This window comes from Zootoca vivipara, chromosome 1 (assembly GCF_965207765.1).
Source record: "Zootoca vivipara chromosome 1, rZooViv2.hap1.1, whole genome shotgun sequence".
Taxonomy (NCBI): domain Eukaryota; kingdom Metazoa; phylum Chordata; class Lepidosauria; order Squamata; family Lacertidae; genus Zootoca; species Zootoca vivipara.
In genome coordinates this window covers 58,845,568-58,868,137 of record NC_142582.1, presented here as the reverse complement: position 1 = coordinate 58,868,137, position 22,570 = coordinate 58,845,568, and the positions used below count along the sequence as shown (strand labels likewise).

The following is a 22,570-nucleotide window of genomic DNA, read 5'->3' as shown; positions in this document are numbered from 1 at the left end:
TTCGGAACAAAGGAGCTTGAAGCCACAGTTAGATCAGTCTATGCTGTTAATTAAGTAGAGATGCTTATGCAGAGTTCCTACAGGAAATACTTCTCTATTTTTTGTGGTGCAAAATAAATACTTAGCAAACTGCTTTGCATACATTAACTCAGCAATTTTTACAACAATTCTATAAAGTAGATGAGTACCTTAATTTCCGCTGGGTGCACACGTGTGTGAAGCAGACAGTGGCTTGTCTAAGGTTACCCAGTGAACAGATGGTTGAGGTGAGAATTTAACCAGGGTTTCCAGCTCCTAGCTCTTCCTTTCCCCCCAGAATTGAGGTGTGTTCCATTAATGTGCATGCCCTTTGGGTCAGGGCATAGTATGTTAAAGGGAGCAACACCTTTTAACACTTTTTGACAGATGTAACCTGTTTGTAAAGTGAATAAATCAAAGCTGGCAGAGGGAAGAGAGACATGCCTCTGGAAGAGAAATGTTCACAGACTCCTTCTAAGCCTTGAACTCTTGAAGGAGGGCCTTTTTTTGAGAGGGGGGGGCTCTGTCCCTCCAGAAGTTGAGCTCTTAGCTCCCATGAGCCCCAGCCAACATGGACAATAGGCAGGGATTATTGGAGATGTAGACAGCAACATCTGGAGGGCCAGATCTAAATGATGCAGGGCAAGTAGCAGTTTGTGCATGTGCAACTGAAGCAGCATCTGATTGCTGGTGGTGGATTGGCTGGTTCTGTCCCACTAGAGGAAAAACCCTCCTCCCTGACCCATCTGAATGGAGTGTATCCGTGGTCCCAGTTAGTACTGAATGAATCCTATCCCCCAGTGTGGCAGGGGAGGCAATTGCTACGTAATGTAGTAGCAACCATTGGTTTAGATGGAAATGTTTCTGGTGTGGCTCTTAGAATTGCATTTCTAGCTTCTGTTGATTCTACAATGCTTTATCTCCCCCAGCTCAATTTTCTGGGTGAAGTTGATGGCCACTAAAAAAACACACTTTTTTTAGCCTTTAAGTCTTCCCTAATGCTCTTAACATTCTGTTCTTGCCCAGGGGCTGCAGTGAATCTGACACTAGTGACTCCAGAAAAAGCCATCAAACTAGCTGCCAATGATTTCTTCCGGCATCATCTGGCCAAAGATGGGTGAGTGTGATAAAGGGCACTGTGTATAATGGTTTCTAGCAGGGCGTGGCATGACTGGGATATTTTGATGGCACCCCATTGTTTCCAGTGTGGATGCACTGAGGCAGCTGTCCATAGTATTTGGTATTTTGCCATTGAGTCAGGTGCAATATTCAGCTGCTTGATTGCACCTGCTTTGAAAACAATGGGATACCACTGACACATTTAATTTATACCACAGACAAGTGTTTCTCTTTCTTTTGGTGGATGCACTAGTTTTGGTGCGTTACATTTGGTCTGAGATGACTTGTCCCTATTTTGTGGAGACCAGTGCTCAAGACAATGTTATTCCCTTTCAGTTATTAATTTATTAAAGAAATATATTGCCATTCATCTGAAGATCTCAGGGCAGTTCACAACATAAAAACTACAAAATGCATAATAAAAACAAAGCAAAGAATTAACCCCTCCTTCCTACAAACACATTTAAAAGGGCAAAGAATGTTAATCAGCCCAAGGCCTGGTTGAAGAGGAACACTTTTGCCAGGGGTCTAAAGATGTATGATGAAGGTACCAGGTGAGCCTCCCTGGGGAAAGCATCCCACAAATGAGGAGCCAATGCAGAGAATGGCTGCTGGTCACATTAGGGCTCTCCTCTGAGAACAAAGTAGGCACCTGGGTAGACTGGTTTGTTCAGTAATGATTAATGTACTGTAGCTCAAATGTAAAGCTTTTTTTGGAAAAAATTGCAAAGGAGATTGCACAATATTCCATATCTTGTTTGCCCGAGGCCAGTTGTGGAGCTAGTCATGGACTAGGAAAGAGGCAATTGCATTTCTAGGTTGATTGTCACACACTCTCCTGGCAATTCCTTTGGATTGTTTGCAGGTCACTGTGCATACCGTGAAGTCCTCCTACCAGAGATGACAACCCCAGTGTTCATTTCACAACGAATGACCTGTGGCTTAGTCTTTAAGATGTCCCCCTACATCTGCCCCTTCTGGTAGTTTCTCAGTTTGGCTTATGTTGACTCTACAACTGGTGCCCCACCTAAAATAAATCTGAAGCTTTGCTCTTTTTTTCTTTCCTTCTGTTCCTTTCTTTCCTTCTTTCACAAATACCTATGTGTTATGATCAACCTGAACAAGAGAGATAGCACTGAGTAACTGCTGCTTTTTATATGTCCAAAGGGACAGTGACCATAGTTTTCTGTCTGCAGCATTTGGTGGGACCTGAGATATTTTTTTGCAGAGGCAAAAGGTTACCTACACTCTCCCTGCACGCCATGATGCTGATCGGAAACACCACAGCTATAAATTTTCAAACACATTTAATTTACACATTTAATGCATCATCATCACATTTGGCCCTTAGCTAAAATTGATAAAGGCATTACTTCACTATTACAGTACTTTCGGATGATCAAAAAGGAGGCATTGAGTAGAAGAGGTGTATCTGAATTTCACAGAACCTTTATACAACAGAGTAGATGTGTCATTCTGCACACTTGATCAAGATGATGCACCGGGAATTGAAAGTGAGAGGCCGCTGACTGAAAGGACTCTTTTGCATCTCAGTCAAGGTTACCTTGCCACCAAATGTGGGAAAATATCCAAAAACAAAGGCAGTATCTGTGGTTATTCATGTGTTAATGCTTAGAGGTCCTTTGTTTCGGCTGCAAATTCTAGCTGCTGAAGAATTGCAAGTTTGGCACTAACAAACAGAGGTGAAACTGCTTTATTTATTTATTTCATTCTTTACCAATATATTATTTGAGGAATGGCCTTGTGCAAAATGATACAAGAGGTGTATCCTCTGGAGACTACCTTTGGGGATATCATTGAAATTGTTTCAATGACCTTCAGAATTCCTAAGGATTTTCCACCAAGGCAAGGCACTTAAAATTCACTTTAAACTTGGATTTATGCAGAATTCAGGGCCTGGGAAATAGAAGACAGACTACAAATGCCATTTCTTAAAAGCTGGATTGTTGGCCATGGGTGGAATGCAAATCTCATTTCATCAGGAGGAGTATTAACCCATCTCTTTAGGCTGCCCCTCCATCACTCAAAATAGGCTCCGCTTCGCCTGCTTGCCAACCTGCAGGAGAAAGGATCTGAATACATTGTTTCTTGGATGGGGAAGCAGTTAGTGAAAAAATGGTCAAAGGGGGAAACGGGTTAAGCATACAGATAAGAAAACCTTTCTCTTGCAGACAGCAATGTGGGGCAGAAGATTACCCAATGCCTTATTTTTCTGTGGAGAATGTTCTGTTCCATAAGTTCATTAGTAATGATGAATGAATGCCAGTTGCAAATACAATATTAGGTAAGCATGGGAGTTTAGCTTCATTAACTAAATACAAGTAAAGCAAACATGTTAATTAGATCACTCTCTAGGGCCCCAGAACAATTTCCAAAGCAAACTGAACATTTGTCAATGCAAATTAATATAGGAAAAAAAAATATAGTTCAAAATTTTCTGGAAGACCATTTGCAGCTGCATTTCAGTTTATTTTTTTGGTTTTTTTTAAAAAAATCATAGAACCATAGAGTTGGAAGAGACCACAAGGGCCATCCAGTCCAACCCCCTGCCAAGCAGGAAACACCATCAAAGCATTCCTGACATATGGCTGTCAAGCCGTCCAAAGAAGGAGACTCCACCACACTCCTTGGTAGCAAATTCCACTGCTGAACAGCTCTTTTCCCTGACCCACCCCAGAAAGAACAGGCATAGTAGCCTGAATGAGGAATATCAAAATCAGTTTCACATTTCCCAACATATAGGGCTTTGGTGGTGATTTTAGCCTTTTGGTATAGTAAGGTATGATAAACACTCTGACCATTACTGTGTGTAATCCTTGAGAGCTTGCATCAAGGCAAAATTTTGCAAAAAGGTAGTTAATCCTAAAAACACAGGTGCCTGCCTTTATTTATTTATAAAAACAGTAGCCTCTTGGGTAGTGCAATATAATAAAGGTGGAAATGCTTTCTGTTTATTGAACCTGTCAAACACAGGCACCCTCAAGCTATTTCAAGGCTAGATTTATATTACTTTTTCAAGCCTAGAAATACCACAATGCTTTGGAATGAGAGGCTGCTTGGATGCAGTCCACAGGCAGTATCACCTCTGTGCCTGCTGTGTTTCGTCTTCTTTTCATTTCTCAGTTCAGCCCAAACGTTATTAAAAATTCAGTTTGTAACAATGCCAGCCCGAATTTCAAGTGGTGGGAGTAGAATGTTGTAGTTTTTCCCTGACCCACCCCAGAAAGAACAGGCATAGTAGCCTGAATGAGGAATATCAATTTACTCTATGTTACAGAACATGGCTAAGCCCTAAGAAGGTCCTCACAGAGTTTTAGTTCCCATTCTAATGTGTTTATAACCCACGTTTGAAGTTCTGTAGCCGTGTTGATTTTGAGGACCACTATTTGATAGTTTTCAGATGGACCCATTAACACTCTGCATAGTTATTAGTCTAATAGTGTTATAACTCCTTCTCAAACATTGTTTCTGTATGTAGTCTTAATTATTAATTATTTGCTGGCCCACAGGCACTTGTGTATCACAGCCTATGTATTTACAATAAAAATGACCACTGAAGACAGTCTACAAGGTCAAACTCCTTGTAGGATGAATGTACCATATTTTCCTGTGTACAACGCCCCGTGTATAAGACACCCCCTTTTGGGGGGGACTCAAAATTCAGAAAATGGGGGGAGATTGCTCAGAGTTGTTGAGGGGTGGGGGAGATTGCTGGAAATTGCTAACCTGTCTGGCATACGCTGCCACTCTCATGCATCGCTAAAGCCGCCTATCGTCTGTCCCCTCACCGGCAGAAGCCACTAATTGCCTGCCCCTTTGCCACAGCGACACCCAATCAACACCAGCCCTCGCCACAGCCACCAATAACATGCCAAATAGCTGCTGGCAATCTCCAGCTCACAGCAGCAACCAATTACACGTCCCCCCTATGCATTATCCGTGTATAAGACAATCACCAAAATTTAACATATTTTTAAAATAAAGAAACCTCAGCTTATACATGGAAAAGTACAGTAAATTCATTTCTTGGCAGACATTATTAGCATATTGTGGATGTTAAGTGGCTTGTTTGTAATGCAGGTCCAGTTCTGAGGAACCGGTTTTACTTGGTAAAAACATCTGGCTACAGGGACTGCTTTGCAGCATCCTAGATATGTTTGCATTAGGGTAAAAACGGTAGCACTGCATATTCACCATGTGTTATATATGTACACAGAGATAGGAAATGCACTAGCACTCAGCCTGTTAATGCCATTGCAGCTTTTGTAAGGAGACTGCAGAGGCAGCAAAAATCCGCTGCTGTTGTGGCTTGAAATTTAATGTCTTGATTAAGCACTGCAGCTCACAAGTCCAAAAGTAGAACCGGTTAAATTTCATGGGCAGTAGAGCAGTGATGTTAAGCAAGTGTCTCCAAGTTGTCCTAGCTATAAGAGCGTTTCCAGATGCAGTCTTTTCTCTTCCTTGTGGGAGCAATTCAGTTATGTGGGGAAAATGCACAAATGTGCGTTCAGAGACACCACTGGGAAAGGGGCAGTTTTTTCCTGCCTCACATGAGTCTAACCACCACAGATCAAGTCTGTTTCTGTCAGAATTGCTTCATCCTCATACAGTGCAATGAGTTTAGGGCTAGCAAAACCCCTTGAGCTGCGACTCCCCAGTGCCTGACAACCAGCTGGCTGTTTGGAGCTTTGGAAGTGTTGTGCAAGGGTGAGCGACCGCTTCGGCGAGCGACCGGCACAGACCTGGAAGTGTTTACATCCGGGTTCCGTGGCTTTGGATGCGCAGATGTGATCTGTGCAGCTTGTGCATGCGCAGAAGCGCTCTATCAGCACTTTGTGCATGCACAGAAGCATGCCTTCGGCGAGCAACCGCCTCCAGGGAACGAATTGCGGTCGCAAACCGAGGTACCACTGTATTATTTTTCTCAGAGTACTGTAACATCACTGAAGTTTACTCCTTCCTGTGGTATCACATAACTTTGCTTTTTTTATCTTGACCTTCACTTTGTTTGTTGTTCTAGAGTGGGGCTGGAAAGCTGCTGATTCTAGCTCTTTCTCTGCCTAGCTGCTAAGCATTATTGCATTAGTTGTTTCTTTGTGGACGTAATCAAAATCGGCAGGGAAACCGATATCTTTTTTTAAAAAACCACCCTTCCTGCTTTGTGTTCTATTTTGCTTGGAGAACAGAAATACGCAACACTTTACTCTTATGCTGCATATGAAAACTTTTCCACTCTATCTCTTGCCACTCATGATGGTTCTTGGATGTCCTGGTTCACAAATATATGATTTCATGCTTGAATCCAAAACCTTTGTCTTAGTCCCAAGCCATGAGATTTTGAAGTATTATTAAGAGCTTAATTTCAAGTCATTGACTTTGTAAGGTTTCATCTCTAAGTGAAAAGTTTTCCATTTCTTAAGTTTCTGGATCTTCTCTTCCATCATGAAGAACAAACCACAAGGCTAAAAAGGGAAATCCAGATCTTAGGCCAACTAACTGATTTCCTGTTAAACAAAAATAATGAACTTAGGCTAATTTATTGAGCTACTTGTGAATTAAACCATTTTGTAGACACTAGCTGAGTGTGAACAGAGTAGGATAATGCCAGTAGAGTAGTGAGTATCCCATCCAATTGCATAACAGTATAATAGAGAAGCAGCAGAAAGGAAGAGGCTGATTGGTTCTAGAATGTTGGAAGAGCCAAAGAGGTAGTGACTGAAATTCATGGAAATGGATATGGGGCTATGAAGCTCTTCTCACACTGTCTCACTCACATGTTTCAGAGCATGGAGTGTGTGCTACCTTTCTCTTGCTTGGTAAACGTCTACTCAACCATGAGAGGCAGAAACTTTGTTTATTATTGGGATAGGCATTAAATTCCATGCTGGTTGTCTGATTCCTTTATAGCTATGCAGTTGTAATAGTGCAAAAAACAAACAAACAGCCCAGTCCTTACATGGGTTTTGTTCATAAGTATAAGAGATTGCACCAAAAACTGTCTTCCAAGGCAATGGTATCTGGGCCCAGATGCTTGTGACAATCTCATGAAAATTCTTGCATTTGTTTGGAATATTGGCAAGGGGGATGACTTGAGTTTTTATTGGTCTATATTTAAAAAGAAAAGAAAAGCCACTGTCAAATCAGTGTTTGTTCAGTTTGCAGAGCAGGACCACATGCTAAGTATTACCTCTTTACCTTTAAGGCATAGCTTCATAAGAACACAAGAAGAGCCTGCTGAATCAGGCCAATGGCCCAGCATCCTGTGCCCAACCAGATGCCTGTGGGAAGCCTGTAAGCAGGACATGAGTGCAACAGCACTCTGCCCACCTGTAATTCCCAGAATACTGCCTCTGACAGTGGAGGCAGAAGGTATATGCTGTGGCTAGTAGTCAATGATAGCCTTGCTCCCCTTGAATTGCCTAAATTTGTTTAAAACCATCCAATTTAGTGGCCATCACTGCCTCTTGTGGAAGTGACTTCCATAATTTAATTATGCACTGTATATGAATAAGTATTTTCCTTTATCTGTCTTGAAAAAAATTAATATTCAGCTTCATTGGATGTCCATGAGTTCTAGTGTCATGTGTGTGAGAGAAACTTTTCTTCATTCACTTTCTTCATACCATAAATAAATTATTTAAGGGTCTATCATGTGGCCTCTTACTCAACTTTTCTCTAAACTAAAGAATTCCAAATGCTATTACCTTTCCTCATAGGGGAGCCCCTTGATAAGTTGGGCTGCCCTTTTCTGCATGGCCAGAAGTGGACACAGCATTCCAAATGCAATAGTACCATATATTTGAATAACAGCATTATGATACCAGCTGTTTGGTTTTCACTTCCTTTCATAATGATCCCTAGCATGGCATTTGCCTTTTTCATGGCTGTGGCATTCTGAGTCAACATCTTCATGAAACCTATTCATTAGGCAACCAACGCCTCATTCCTGGTCTGTCACCACCAGTTCAGACCCCATAAATATTTATGTGAAATTAAGATATATATTTTTTACCCAACATGCATCACTTTACACTTGTATACATTGAAGTGCTTTTGCCATATTACTGCCCATTAGCTCAGTCTGGAGAGGTCTTTTTGGAGTTCTTCACAATCTCGTTTTGTTTTAATCACCCTGAATAATTTAGTATTGGCCACCTTACTTCACTGTATTTACTGATCTTGATTATATACTCTTGCTTGAAATGGAAACTGTTGCCTTGCTGGATCAGACTAAGATCCACCTAGTCTTAGTATTCTCTGCAAATCCCAGCAACCAGCAGGTGCTTTGCGTTCTGCTAGAAATAAGCCAGTTGTCCAGTAGTAGACTATGCACTATCTTCTACTCTATCTTCTAAAGCATTAACTCCCTGTAGATACCCATATTTTCTCCTAAATTTGTGAGGTGGCTAAGAGCTTTGAGGGGTGGAGAAAGAATATAGAAAATGGAGGCCCTCCCTACCAGATCCCACTTCCACATGCATGTAGCTAGTCAACTGCAATAATGAATTGTTTGGGGGAAATGTCAACAGCTCTTTAATTTCCCTTCACACCAATGTGATTTGATATGGAAAAATTCCTTCCTATGTTCTCAAAGGAGAAATCTATATTTAGTGATTTAATAATCTTCACTGCGGCCTTATACCAATAATCCCCTCAGATGAGAGGAGGATGAATCCAAACAGCAGCCATGCAGTCTGAGAAATTAACTGCCTGTAGTTCCCTGAAGCAATTCTGTTATATCTTTAGGGAAGTCAAATATGTGACGTTGGTATAGAAAAGTGTAAAACCTGTGTGTGCTTCCCCATTAAAATATTTTTAAGAAAAGAAGAAAAAAGTGCTTGAGGAAGCTTTCAGCAGTGGGAGTTCCCTTAGGCAAGGGGGTGTGTGTGTGTGAACTTTATGCTACCTGGCTTTTTCCACAGGGCTGAAGCTGTTGACGGTTCACAGATGCTAAGCTTCAAAGCTATTGTGCTTGGATTGGAAGGAGTAAACTTGACAGGCCGCTGTTTGCACTTTTAGCTGTTAGGGCAAGTTGCCATCCATTAGCCAGGATCCTTGGCTGTTCTAAATCTCCTGAGGAAGTACAGCAACTGAGCAGTTTTGTGTTGGGAGAATTTTCCATATTCATAAAGAGGCTTTTCTCCTTCATATGGATCTCTTTGGGCTTTAAACCAAATTCACATAGCCGGCTGCTTCCGGATGTTTTTCTCCTTACTGTGGGCATCTAAAGTGGTGACATAAGTTTTCCTCACCCCTCCCATTGCAAAGTGCTGGGATTCAATGTGTCAGATAATATCCTACTAATTCAAAGTACTGCAGTACATTTGGTTATTGGAATAGCAGCAGTTTCTTCTCAGACAGCAGCTTCCCAGTGTTGTTGTAGCAGCAACGCAGGATGTTAAATGGGAAGTATCTTACAGGATCCCCCAGATGTTGGGAGGGTTTTCACTTTTGATTGCCTAGTTTGGTGCAACGGTTGCTGTCCCATCTGTGCCAATCCTGCTTCTCCATTTGATCAGAAGTGACCATCATAGTAATTGACTTACTAACATTGTGGGATGCTAATGATAATATGCTGAATCAATGTGTCTGTTCATAGAAGCAGCATAATTGCTGGAGGAAGCAGCCATTGGGAAATGCCTTCATGGGTGGATCTGCAAGCAGGCATCTGAACCTTGCCAATACAAGTAAGCAAGGTGGACGGCTACCTGAAAGGCCATATAGAGAGACGCCTGATATCCAGTTTAAACCATTCTTAAACCTGAGTACTGGTCTAAATGGAGCAGTTGTAAGGTGACCTCACCTCCCCCACACCTCCAGTAGGATTACCAACTTCTTGATTAATTGGGGTTAGGTGAAATAGTTTTCAGTTGAGTAAATGGTGCTGAACACATGGACAGATTCTGCACAGCTCCATCAGACAATCACATCATTCCATAGTGGAAAGTGCCAGGCAATTTGGATGGGACACAGTGAGAAACTGTTCTCTCTCACACTTAATGTGTGACCTTCCAGTAAATGGAAATTAATAGGAAGCAGCGCAGGAAGAAGCAGCACCAGAGAGTGTGGTCCAGTGATACAGCTCTACATGCACATGCAGGACTCTACCTTTGCTTTCTGCTGCAGACAAAATGTCATGTTGTGTTGTTGTTGTTTTTGTGTGTGTGTGTGTTTTAAATGGACTCCCATTATAAATGAGATGTTTAATATCCTGCAGGTTTAAGGGACTAAAAGTGGACAGGTCATTTCAGATCTTCAATTCTTTCTGATTTGTTTTGCCTTTGATCTATCTTAGGCACTTGGTCATTTAGGCTGTCCAGTTTGTGATCCCTTTTAAAGAGTGGTGGGGAAGGTGTGGACATCCAGACCTCAATGATGCTGTTGGACTTTCAACTCCTATCAGTCCCAGAAAATATGGCCAATGGTTGGGATGATGGGAGTTGTGGTCTACTAATACCATTATGTTCTGGAGGACCATATGTTCGCCATCCCTGCCTTTAAAGAACCTAATGAACATCTTATTTATTTACTTCGTTACAATACCAGCAGCAGCAACTTTATGTTATCACCTTATTCCACATAGTCTCAAAATGCTTTACACCATAAAACAAAAAAATACATAAAAATAGATACAATTAAATAAAATCACAGTGGTGGCAAGGTTGAGGGAGCTCTGCGGTGGCCGCAGTTGCTCCAGAGCTCAGCTCACCTTGTCCTATGCTTGTCCTGATGGGTGCATTGCCTCTCTGCACCCCACATCCCCTCATAAGCCACTGCTGCACAGTAGTTTTCCTCCTTCATAGTTCCTGCATTCTCCCCTTGGCCAATGGATTCTGGTATGACAGTGACGATTCTGCCTGTGGATTATATGTCTTATATTTGGAATCATTATGAGAAGAACTGATGAAAGCAGTTGAATGTGTTCTGTGTTTACTGCTGGGAATCTGAGATCCGGGATAGATGAATTGCTTGCCATCAGAGGTTTTATTTGCAAGATGAGCCCCTGAAAAGCCCCATGTTGACCACCAACCTTCACATTTTTGCCTGGTCCATACTAACACAACTAGTCTTCTGGAAATTCTCTCTGCTGCAACCCCCTTCCCCACAGTGTTTACAATTTCATTTTCTTTGGATGTGCACTTGCTTGCCTAAGTGCCTGGTGGATTATACTTGTTTAGCTTGCTTGCACCTTTCATAGGAGCACGATGGAGAAATGGCAACAGATGCTCACTGGATCAGAAGAAAAGCTTCTGCATTTCCCTGAGCTTCTGGGGAGACTTTCTCACCAAAGAATGGCTTTGGTTGTGGTGAAAGCTGGTCTGTGGTGGTGTATTATTCAGCACTGTGCATCTGGGTATCCAACACCATTTTTTGTTTCTCTTAAGTGTCTCTCCACTGCCTTGGATAGTTTAGGTCACTTGGTTACCTCCAGCCTTTTTTTTACTGCATTGCATTCATTACCAATCAAGTCAAAGTTGGGCATGTCTGCTGACTAACATTCCCCAGGGTTTGTTCCTTCTGTGATCCATAAGTGACAGAGGCAGGGCTTCTCACAGAGAGAAACAAGCCTGGCTGTTGCTTTGCCTGGAGGCAGGTTAACCCAGTTGGGGTCAATCAGCTGACTTTTCTTTGTCTCTCTCCCCCTCTCTTTCCTATCTTTTTGTCAGGAAGAAGCTGACCCTGATTAAGGAAATGCTGGCTGGCTGTGGGGCAGGGACCTGCCAGGTGATTGTCACCACTCCCATGGAGATGCTCAAAATCCAGCTGCAGGATGCAGGCCGAATTGGTACCTCACCTGTCTCTCTTCTCTCCTCACCATGCCCATGCAGCAACAGAAAATGTCTCCGATGGCTTCGCAGATGATAGGAGGGCAGTGGTGGGAGGGAAATAGGACTGAACTGCCCTGGGATCAGGTTTTATGAAGGGGTGATATATCCTCAGCAAATATCCAAAACCAAGTTTTTATTGCTTAGCCCAAAGGCCATCAACAGTGAATCAGTAAAAAGTGGGGCATGCAACTGAGTATAATTAGAACACAACATAATGATATTAAAATATGCAATATATACCTTAATAAATTTTAGGGATTCGGACCCCTTTCAGCAGTTCTCTTAACTTAAGTAGTTCTTTCACTGAGTAGCTCCAGGATATATCACATCCCTGGGAAGGACCTCAGCTTTGTGAGCCAAATGATCTCCTGATGTGAGAGAGCCTGAAATTGTATCTGTATAGGGAAGATGAGGCTGGTAAAACAATAGCTTGCATTCAGCTTGTGAATTATTAAACTGGATAACTCATGCAAAAGAGGAGGAGGATTAGTTGCCCCTTATGGGTGTTTTTTCCCTCCTATGACACTTTATTCTTTCTGTTTCCACCCCAGTTAGAAGGTCTGGCAGTGTGCCAAAGCCCTTAGCATTAAGAACTTGTGTTCTTGCCCCAAACAACCTTACCTACCTTTGTTATGTTGTCTCATTTCCCCCCAAGTAAATTTCAGGACAAAATCTAGAATACTGGATCTTTTCTGTTGACAGGTGTGGACCATAGGGGGAAAAGGTGTGTGTGTGTGTGTGTGTGTAAGTTGGGAGAGGGGATAGCTTAATTATACTCACTCATCTATTGTATTAACAATAAATTCTAATAATGCAGGAACTGCTTAGCACAGGGGAGTTCAGTGGGAAATTTTCGTAACCACAGAATTGAACCACCAACACTGCTTGTTTTCAAAAGCTCCAATATAAATATCCTGATAGACAGGACTATTGTGGATAGCAACCACTCATCGCTGGGACTTACTATCTCCCTGTGCTTTTAATTGCCCATGTGCCTCTGAATCTTTTTGTATCTTACCAGTTTCCAGTTGTACTTCAAATCCTCTGTTACTAATGTGTTAAATTCGAAGGCTGCAGAAAGATTCTCACTGCAGCACAATACTGGGATTTAGTGTCTCAGTTGCAACAGAGGCTATGTGAGCAAATATATTAGCTCAGGGGATTTACATGGGCTCCATCTTCTGATAAAATAGGAGAAGTGCAGTGAAGAAGAAGTGAACAGACTGCATAGATCTCTGGGTAAATGCTTTGCCACACACACACACACACACACACACACACACACACACACACACCAACCATATATTTTTTCCAATGAATCTGGGGACACTTTTCAACTTCCTTCTAAATAGATGGATTTTGTCAGAGAACTGATTTGTAAATCTGGGGACTGTCCCCGGGAAACGGGACCGTCTGGTAACCATACGAGTGCATGGAGTGCACTGTATGTTAAAGCTGTAATATGCTCAGAGAATATGGTGTTGTGACAGCCACATAAATATTTCACTTAGAGCTAAAATTCAACAGCACAACTTAACTGGATAAAGGCGGTTTCTAGTGACTCATCAGAGGGCAGTACAACTGACCTTAAGCAATGTTCATTACATTTGTGGCTGTCCTATTTGTTCTCCTGTCAGAAGCAAGACATTTATATTACGTCATTGTCTGTAACTTGCATGCTGCATTCATGTTTATTGTAGTAAATGACAACTCTGTCTTGATTCCTCTTCAGCTGCTCAGAAGAAGCTAATGGCCGCACAAGCTCAGTTAAACCCTTCCACTGGTGCTGGGGCAGCAGAGTCTGTTGTGGAGACAAGGACGACAGCAATGCAAATCACAAGGGACTTGCTTCGGAGCAAAGGCATCGCAGGACTTTATAAGGGACTTGGCGCTACGTTGCTAAGGTAGGCACCCCTCTAGGCCCTCTGGAGGACCTAAAACCCAAATGGTGCCCAGTAGTCTGGGGTAACAACAATGAATGAATAGGAACACATGTTGTTCCCTGGGTTAGGGATGGGGACCCAGTTAGGGATGGGTTAGGGACCCAGTTAGGGATGGGGACAGAGTTGGTGAGGGAGGGAGATGGTGATACACTGCGCTGGAGTTTTATAGTACTGAATGAGAGCAGTGTGGAATGAGACATACCTGATGCACTTGAAAACTATGGAAAGGTGAATCTTTCTGTGCACAACTATAACCACCCCTTACAATTGGCATGGGGCAGCTTGGTATTAAAGGACTAAAGGAAAGAGCTCTTCCCTTGTCCCTCATGGTCTTGCTTCTCCATTTCTGCAGGGATGTACCGTTTTCCATTGTTTATTTTCCATTGTTTGCAAACCTGAACAAACTAGGGCAGACAACCCCGGATGTCAAGGCTCCATTCTATGTGTCCTTCCTTGCTGGGTGCCTGGCCGGCAGCACGGCAGCTGTAGCAGTGAATCCTTGTGATGGTAGGTGCTGCAGCAAAGTTCAGTCAAGGTGCTGTGTGTGTGAAATGTGGGGGGGGGGCTTCACCAGAACAGTTGGCAACAGGGGGAAACAGAGGAAAGAGTGCAAACCCTGGTTTTTTTGTGTTCTCATGAAGCACAGTGTCACAGGAGGCAAGCTAAACGAAAAGTTGCAAGAACTCGGGCCAGAAAGGATAATTTCAAAAAATATTCACAAAGTTTTATTCAGGATAACTTCCAGTAAATATCAACATCAGGACAAGGCCCTGTTTCGATGATTCTTCATCAGCTGGAATGTAAAAGTTAACATAAATGTTTGTAATGAGAAATTATTCAACTCTTAAGATATAAAGTTTTAACACATAAAAAGGACAGAGACTGTATTCAAATAAACATTACTGATATATCTTTGAGTGACCAACCTAACTTCAACCTTATAGTCTGCTTTCTAAATAAAGATTTAAACTGCTTGTAGCGTACAAAAGGCTTGTCTAAACTTAAATAAGAAATCCTCTTACAAAATATAACAATCCTTGTTACAGGAATACTTGTAGTTTTCTACAAACAGAGTTATAATACTAGTAAAAACAAAGGTAGCTTACCGAGGTTTCTTAGGTCTAAGTGTACCAAGTATGTTTGCTTTGCTAACTCAAATTGTTTGCAGCACTTAAATGATAGAGGAAACAAGGTTGCAGCAAAATTAAAGAGACAGTATAGCATTTAGGACTACAAGTGTTGAGATAATTTAAAGGCATATGGACATAACTAGGTTCAATGTTGTTACAAAGTACAAATTCGATTATAGGAATGATGTGAAGTCTAAACTATTGTTCAAGCCCCCTGGAGGCAAGCTGGCATATAATGCAGTGGACTACAGCAGTGTTAAGAAAGAGGGGCAAAATATCTAAGTTGTAAAGCACCCATTACCACAGTAAGAGAAGCTGCTATCCTGATTGTTCCAGCTAGTGGAGGTTTGTATACTTTCTACTTGAGAAAGAGAATTGAAGAGATGCACAGGCCCTTCTTGTAGAAAGGGGAAATTCTGTACTACAGATTTTCTTTGAAGGAACGCTAAATGCGTGTCAGATATAGAAGTGATCTCTGCCTGATCTCTTGCCATTTGATTGGGGGGGGGACACAGCCTCAAAGCAACGAGGGGGCTTACAGCTCTCCTGAGCTAACCAGGGCTGTGTAGCCTGTTTAGAAGCATGTTTCTCCCTTGAAGAAGGGAGCCCTCGGGTACCACACCTTAACAGAGGAACATCTGAACCCTCTAGGGAGCAAATAGCTCCCATCAGCCACAGACTCAGGTAGCAATCATACACCAGAAATGCATTGCAAGATTTTGTGGTAGAGTACCACTTCTTCGTGATATAGTCAAAGGCTTGAGAGCCTTGCAGTTGATGCAGAATGTGGCAGAGGTGCAGCAGAATGTGTTAAAGGAGGGAGGCAACTTCATCATAATGACAGAAGCAAATGAAGAGCTTAGTAAAAAGCATGTCCAGATGATAAAGACTAATCTGTTCATGGAGAGAGAGTTGTAAAAGGGGAGGTCATAAAAATCTCTTCCTGCTTAGCAGTGTTAGGATACTTGCATATGCCTAAACAGCTAAAGGAAGACTGGAGAAATTAGATACAGACTAGAGCACTGATTGTATCAAACGCTGCTTGTCTTCTTTCCCCAGTAATCAAGACAAGATTGCAGTCCTTGCAGAGGGGGGTCAACGAAGACACATACTCAGGGATCATAGACTGTGCCAGGTAAATGATCTTTTGAGGGTGATCAGCAATTGGCGAAACCTGGGTGTTTGTCCCAAGGATACCAGCGAACACAGAGGCTTACTACCCAAAGGATTGTGTTGCAGGCAAAAAACCAGAATTTTACTCATATATGAATTTGATACACGTTTCTTGTGGGGACTGCTGCTGCTGCTGGATGTATCCAAATCCACTTTGATAAAACTGTGAGATTCTTATTAAAATACAGTGAATGAAATACAATATAGGAACTACAGCCACTTGCCTTGATGGCTATAAACTTCCTCCAGGATTGGAGGTGCCATAGGAGGCACAAGTTGCCAGCGGGTGTGGGGAACGACAGTAGAAGAGAGGTGGCTGTGGACTTCCCATAGGCATCCAGTTGACTATTGCGGGGAACAGGGTGCTGGACTAGATAGGCCCTTGGTCTGATCCAGCAGGGCCTTTATGTTTTTAACTAGGCCCATGAAGTGTGTCTCATCCCGCATCCAGTAGCAACTAGGAGGAAGGGACAACACTGCCCACCTGAGCTCCCAGAGTCACTGTTACTTAGCAGCATGGGGAAGGGTGAAGCAGCAAGGGGATTGGCATGGACATTGGTGCTGTGCAGGTACACTGGCGGGAGTGCAAGACTGGCTCCACAAGGGCACCCACACACTGCTGGCATCCCCACTGCCTGGTCCCTCCCACTCTTCTCACCCATTGAGTGGCAGGAACTCCATTGCCAGGAAGTCAGACACCTCCCCATCAGCTGCTGCTGCCTGCACCCCCCATCATTTATTTTGCATTGCTCTTAAAATCCGCTACAAGCAAGCCTGGGAACCCACCCAGTGTTGTGTGTCCCAAACAAGGATGTGAAAATCACCTAGTCTAGGCTTTGTTTGGGCGAAGGCTGACACATACATGAACAAAATTTGCAGCAGATAACCATTTTTAATTTGCAGCAGATTTTTTAATGCTATTCCTAGCTAAATAGCCATTAAGATGAGTAGGAAATTGGTTTTTTGTTGTACTTTAAATGCCTTTGTAAAGTATGCTGCTCATGTGGGAAAGCCTGTTTGTTATAGATAACTCTGTGCTCTAAAGCAAAACAGAGGTGGGGCGGGCATGGCTGAAGTAACAGATATTCTGACTGTGGCAACACTTAAATGGGAGTTGTGGTGAACACACGTAGTCTCATCTGATTTCTTTGTGTGTCTTTTTAGGAAAATCTGGCGGAATGAAGGTCCCACGGCCTTTTTGAAGGGGGCATATTGCAGAGCCCTGGTCATCGCCCCACTCTTCGGTATTGCACAAGTTGTGTATTTCATCGGCATTGCTGAATATTTCCTAGACATGCTTCCAATGCGCCGGGATTAACCCCTCACACCTCTCCCCATCCAATTGGAATTCATCATAGTATTCTTTGTCACCGTGCTATCAGAGCAACAGCACAAGGAGTTAAAACATTAATGGGGGGAATGAAGGTTGTCTCCAAAGAGAGTCCCCCCCCTCCAGTCAACATGGCCTCATCATTATGCCAGGGAAGATTATGCATATCTATTTTCTAATTATCAATCTCAAAAGACACCGGTTAGCACAGACTGTCTTACAGACCTGCTTTCCCCCACCCTTGACTGGGGAAAAATGACCAACAAATTAAGAAAGAGGAAAAGGACTTACCTCCCCCTCCCCCCCCCCAATTCTTGGTTTCAGGCCTCTGGGGAAGCCAAGGGGCTGCTGTCCATTAAAGGGAGGCCATTTTGTCATTCAAAAAGGCGGGTAATCTCTGAAATAAAAATGTTTTGTTTTCAGATAGGTCTCCTAAACATCCCTCTCCTAAATTAGCTGGACTTAAGTGAACTCTTTGGATATCAAAGGAGGAGGGGAAAGGGAAAGGCACATTTTGTATTTAGAATTTGTGAAAGGGACTGCCTTCCTGAATGAGTGTGCGCAGGTGAAATGTACTCCCTGCGGATGTGCACTCAACTGCTAAGGAGCTGCGTCTGTGGAAACACAGTGCTGCCCAGTGTCGCGAACTAGCTGAGCCATTGTGATAGGGGAGAACTGAATAATTTTGGGATCAATTTTTTTTTAAAAAAAATTATGCTGGATTTAAAACAAAACATAAAACCCCAACCCAGTAATACATTCCTTTCAATCAGCCTAGTTGATTCTGGTAATGCTGCTATTCCACCCAGTGTTTCAGTTGTCTGTGTTTTGACCTGTACCTGTATTCCTTTCCTGTTTCCCTCTGGGAGCACAAATAATGCCAAAGGGTTACTCGGGGAAAGCTGATCTCTGATGTGGCTGTAAACACTGCAAAATGCCAGATGGCATAGAAAGACTTAGCTTAGCTGAAATCAGTGGAAATAATCTTGCACGTTTCTTGAGGTTCAGTTGCACCGAAGTCAAAGAATTCACGCCAGTTCAGTTACCAGTTCTTTACTGGCCAGCAGTGATCATTTTTAAAGGGTGCCAGCTAGTTTTCCTATTCAGACCAAAACTGATAGCAGAAGGTGGTTTGGTAACATCCACAGGGACCTCCATATCTCTTACATTCTCTCTGAGAGTTAGAAGCCTGGTTTTCTTCTGTTTGTTTCAACAGTTACTCTTCCAACAGAGCAAAGTAACCTAAGTATCAAAATCAATGCTAATTCTGGTAATTTCCCTTTTATTTCTATTTCCTGCTTCTCGGGTGCTGACACAGTGCTCCCTGCAACATTGCAGGGAATTATTTTGTATTTTTTTTTAAAAAAAATCTATTGAAGTTTTGTGAATTCCTTTTTTTGAGGGGGTGGGGCAGTCTAACTATGGAGGATAGCATGTTTAAAAGGCACCCCCCCCCGCAACTTGGACTTTATCTTCTTGTTGCTGCGCCTCAATACTTCTTATATCCCATTCCAATGAAATTAAATGAATTAGGTATGCAGATGGTGTGGCTATTTACATTTGCCCTTGGAAATGTCTTAAATGTTCCTAATGTCCACGTCACTGTTGGCTAGGGTGGCCAGACGCAGAAAAGAAAAGGAACTCTGCACCTTGAATAGCTGCGTAGAAGAGGAAAGCATCAGCAGATGTTGCTTATGAAAGCCACACCTGTTGTGACATTCCCTCTTCTACACAAATATTAAAGGTACAGGAGCCCCTTTCTTGTTTTACACCTGGCCCTCCGATTGTTGGACCCTTAGAGTTAGCAGAGGGAGATGTTTTATTTATTTTAAAAATATGGCACTTTTTTGTTTTTTTACTTTTCCATGGTATGAAAACAAGGCCTGAAGAATGTGGGGTTTTAAAGCATGGTTTCCTTGCTTATCTTGAAAATTAAATGTTAGAATCATTACGTTTTAGAAGACTGATTGTCGGACTGATGGTGCTGACTCACAAAATAACAGAAAGAAATTGCTGGAACTGGATTATAATAGGAGCTGCATCTAATAATTTAATTTGCTTCATTTCATGCTGCTTTTTCATCACTGTAAGTCCTTGTTTACTTTCACATCTAATCATCATTTAAAACTCTATTGCAATGTCTGTCTTGCTTAAATGACCAAATGCTGCTTTGAAAGAGGAGGCCTTAAAGGACTCGCTGCTGCTGCTGCTGGCGCCACCCCATGTCTGAGCCCACCATAAGACTACAGATTCTCTGTCAAGGCCTGGAACATCTGCACTGATGTGCTTTGGTATTTCTGAAGCAGAAATCAAACAACGATTTAGTGTTTTAAGAAGCACAATCTTCAGGATTAGTTTTTTGCACTTTAAAAAGAAAGAGCAGCGGGGACCTCATTTTAAAGCAACCCCTTGCAAGAAAACTTTTTTTTTTAACAATACTTTTGTCACATGAAGAAAAACTGAAATGGTACCCAAAATGTAATCTAATGTTGTGTGAGAGATTTATGGTTTGAAGCTTTATTTTAATGACAGGTGAATCTTTGTCCAGGTGAAAACAAGGGTTTATGTAAAAATACTGATAAAAAGAAAATACCTGTGCCTAAATTAAAACAGGCTCCAGTTAGCAATGCTACCACTAAGGCAGCTGTTGCTTGCTTGCCAGGAGATTTTCCTGCTGAGATGTGGCTCAGCACTGTTGCTAGTAAAGGGAAAAGGCACTACTTGTTTTTTTCATGAATACTCTTAAGCCCTGATTGTAGTATAGCATGACCAAGCTAATAAAGCAGAGTCTAGCTGTCAATTGAAATGTTTAATGCTGGCATTCTTATTGCTGCAAACTTGGAATATGTCCACATTTCAGACACACATCATTCAAACATGTTGAATTAAACATTTAAAATGTTAGTGGTGCTTCAGCAGGGTAGATAATGCTTTATTACTTTTCACATTAAATTTTATTGCTAGTTTTCAACATAACAATAAAAAACCAAACTAATCTAAAGAAAAATAATGATAAACACGGCAGGAAGGAAGAAGAAATAAAGAAAAGAGGGGGGGACGCTATATGTATATATAAAACCAAGCCCTCTGTCACAATTATGTCTTGATCCTCATTCCACATACAGAAGAGTTAACCCTCCCAGCTCTCACCTTAGAGCTTTCCCCTCTTCCCTAAGCTTCACCCCCTGAGGAGACCTCTGTGGCTTGCCTCTCATGCACGTCCCTTCTAGAGAAAGCTCTAAGAGGCCCTTGTGTTTTCATGGAACCACAGGTCACTGGGTTCCTACTGAAGTTCCTACAGAAGCTGTGAATCATTTGAATTTACAATGTGGAGGTAGCCTAAAATCATTGCTTGCTAAGCTTTCTGGCTCCTAAGGGCTTATTGGCCAACATGTCCACAGTCCACATTAAGAAAGGAAGAAAGGAAGAAATCTAATGAGGTCATTTCAGGCATATCTGTGAGTGGTGGAAGTCTGCAATTCAGTTTCAAGTAGAAGGTCCAGAGGCCTTATGGGGTCCTTTAAGGTCCAAGGAATCCTATTTTATTCCAGAGCTACCGGTAATTTGAGTTTGATAGTGTAGATCAGGCATCCCCAAACTGCGGCCCTCCAGGTGTTTTGGCCTACAACTCCCATGATCCTTAGCTAACAGGACCAGTGGTCAGGGAAGATGGGAATTGTAGTCCCAAACATCTGGAGGGCCGAAGTTTGGGGATGCCTGGTGTAGATAGTGATCCTTCAGGTATAGGGAGATCTGTATTACAAACTCCAACACTTAGGCTATAAGCACAGACCTATCAAGCTCTGTGCATGCCCTTCTATTCTGAGTAAATTTGGAGTAATGCTTGGATTTGTACTTGCAATCACCAGTGTGAATTATAGTTCCCATTCTAATCATAACCGTGCACTGAAATAATAAAGCCCACATTTTAGTGTCTTTTAACTACACTTTTGTACTAGTAGTAAAGGCTGGTTAAAGTCTGCTAAGGGGTAACAAGTATCTTAGCCATTCCATGCTAACTGGGAAGCAAGCAGCTCATGCTTTAAATAGGGAATAGTGCCAGTGGTAAAAAGTTTTCCGTTCAACAGAGTTCAAGGGAGCTCTAGAGACCAAATGGTAGAAATATCCTTCAAGGAAAAAAATGAAATGCTGAGCTCTTCAGTTTTAAAAATGCCAGCCCTTCGAAATAAAAAAATGGGTACCTGGAATGCAGTTGAGGATCCTGAGGACCACATCCCATGATTCTCAAATATGCCAGTGAGGGAGAATGTGCATGGCTTTTTTATTACAGGAAAAAGCTGTTATGTGGTTACTTTTCTGAGTCATTCCATTGTGAAACTCCCCCCCAACCCGTCCCATGAATGTTGCCCCCTGAGTGTTTAGCTATGACTTAAAATAAATTTTGTTTTGGATTGTTTCTCAGCATATGGGTAAATAGAATTTTTGCCGTGTGAGAATGACAGTGAGAATGTTGGCATTCTCTTTTCACATGATTGTATAAACTCATCTGAACATGCAGTCTTCACTCAGGCATGTTTCAGCCAAAAGATAATGTCTGAGGCAAGAGTGCTGTGCAAAGTCCGGTGTGAGGTAAAAAGAAGCAAACCAGAGTTTAGTTCTACCTCGTGTGTGTGTGTGTGTGTGTGTGTGTGTGTGTAAAACAGATTTTTATTTTCTTGAACTTAATTTATCACTAAAATCAATTTTTAAATACCATACTAAATTAAACAGGTAACCTAATAAAATGCATTTAAAAATCCATCTGTGTCTGGCTTGCCTGTTATATGTATCTTACCCTTCGAGATTCTCAATATAGCAACCAGATACTGTAAAAATGTGTTGGTTTTTTATTTACGCAATTGATTATAATGAACTAATCATTGCAACATGACAAGTACTGGGTTTTAGGGAAGGAGTAAACAATCAACACAAGCTTTCTCACATTATAAACTGTGATCTCAGAAGTTTTTGCCAATCATTGGACTTTTAATAGTTAATGATTTGACA

General features: G+C 42.0%; 1 protein-coding gene across 5 annotated transcripts in view; it reads left to right on the top strand.

Moving 5' to 3' along the window:
* SLC25A22 (solute carrier family 25 member 22) overlaps positions 1–22,322 on the top strand; it is a 70,916-nt gene extending 48,594 nt beyond the window's left edge. For all 5 annotated transcript variants that reach the window (XM_035122088.3, XM_035122114.3, XM_035122106.3 and 2 more), the window contains 6 exons: positions 1,045–1,135; positions 11,826–11,944; positions 13,720–13,891; positions 14,283–14,437; positions 16,120–16,195; positions 17,398–22,322. In XM_035122088.3, the coding sequence (XP_034977979.1) occupies positions 1,045–1,135; positions 11,826–11,944; positions 13,720–13,891; positions 14,283–14,437; positions 16,120–16,195; positions 17,398–17,551 (767 nt within the window). In that variant the 3' untranslated portion in view covers positions 17,552–22,322. The remainder of the gene's footprint in view (positions 1–1,044; positions 1,136–11,825; positions 11,945–13,719; positions 13,892–14,282; positions 14,438–16,119; positions 16,196–17,397) is intronic.
* The last annotated feature ends 248 nt before the right edge of the window (positions 22,323–22,570 follow it).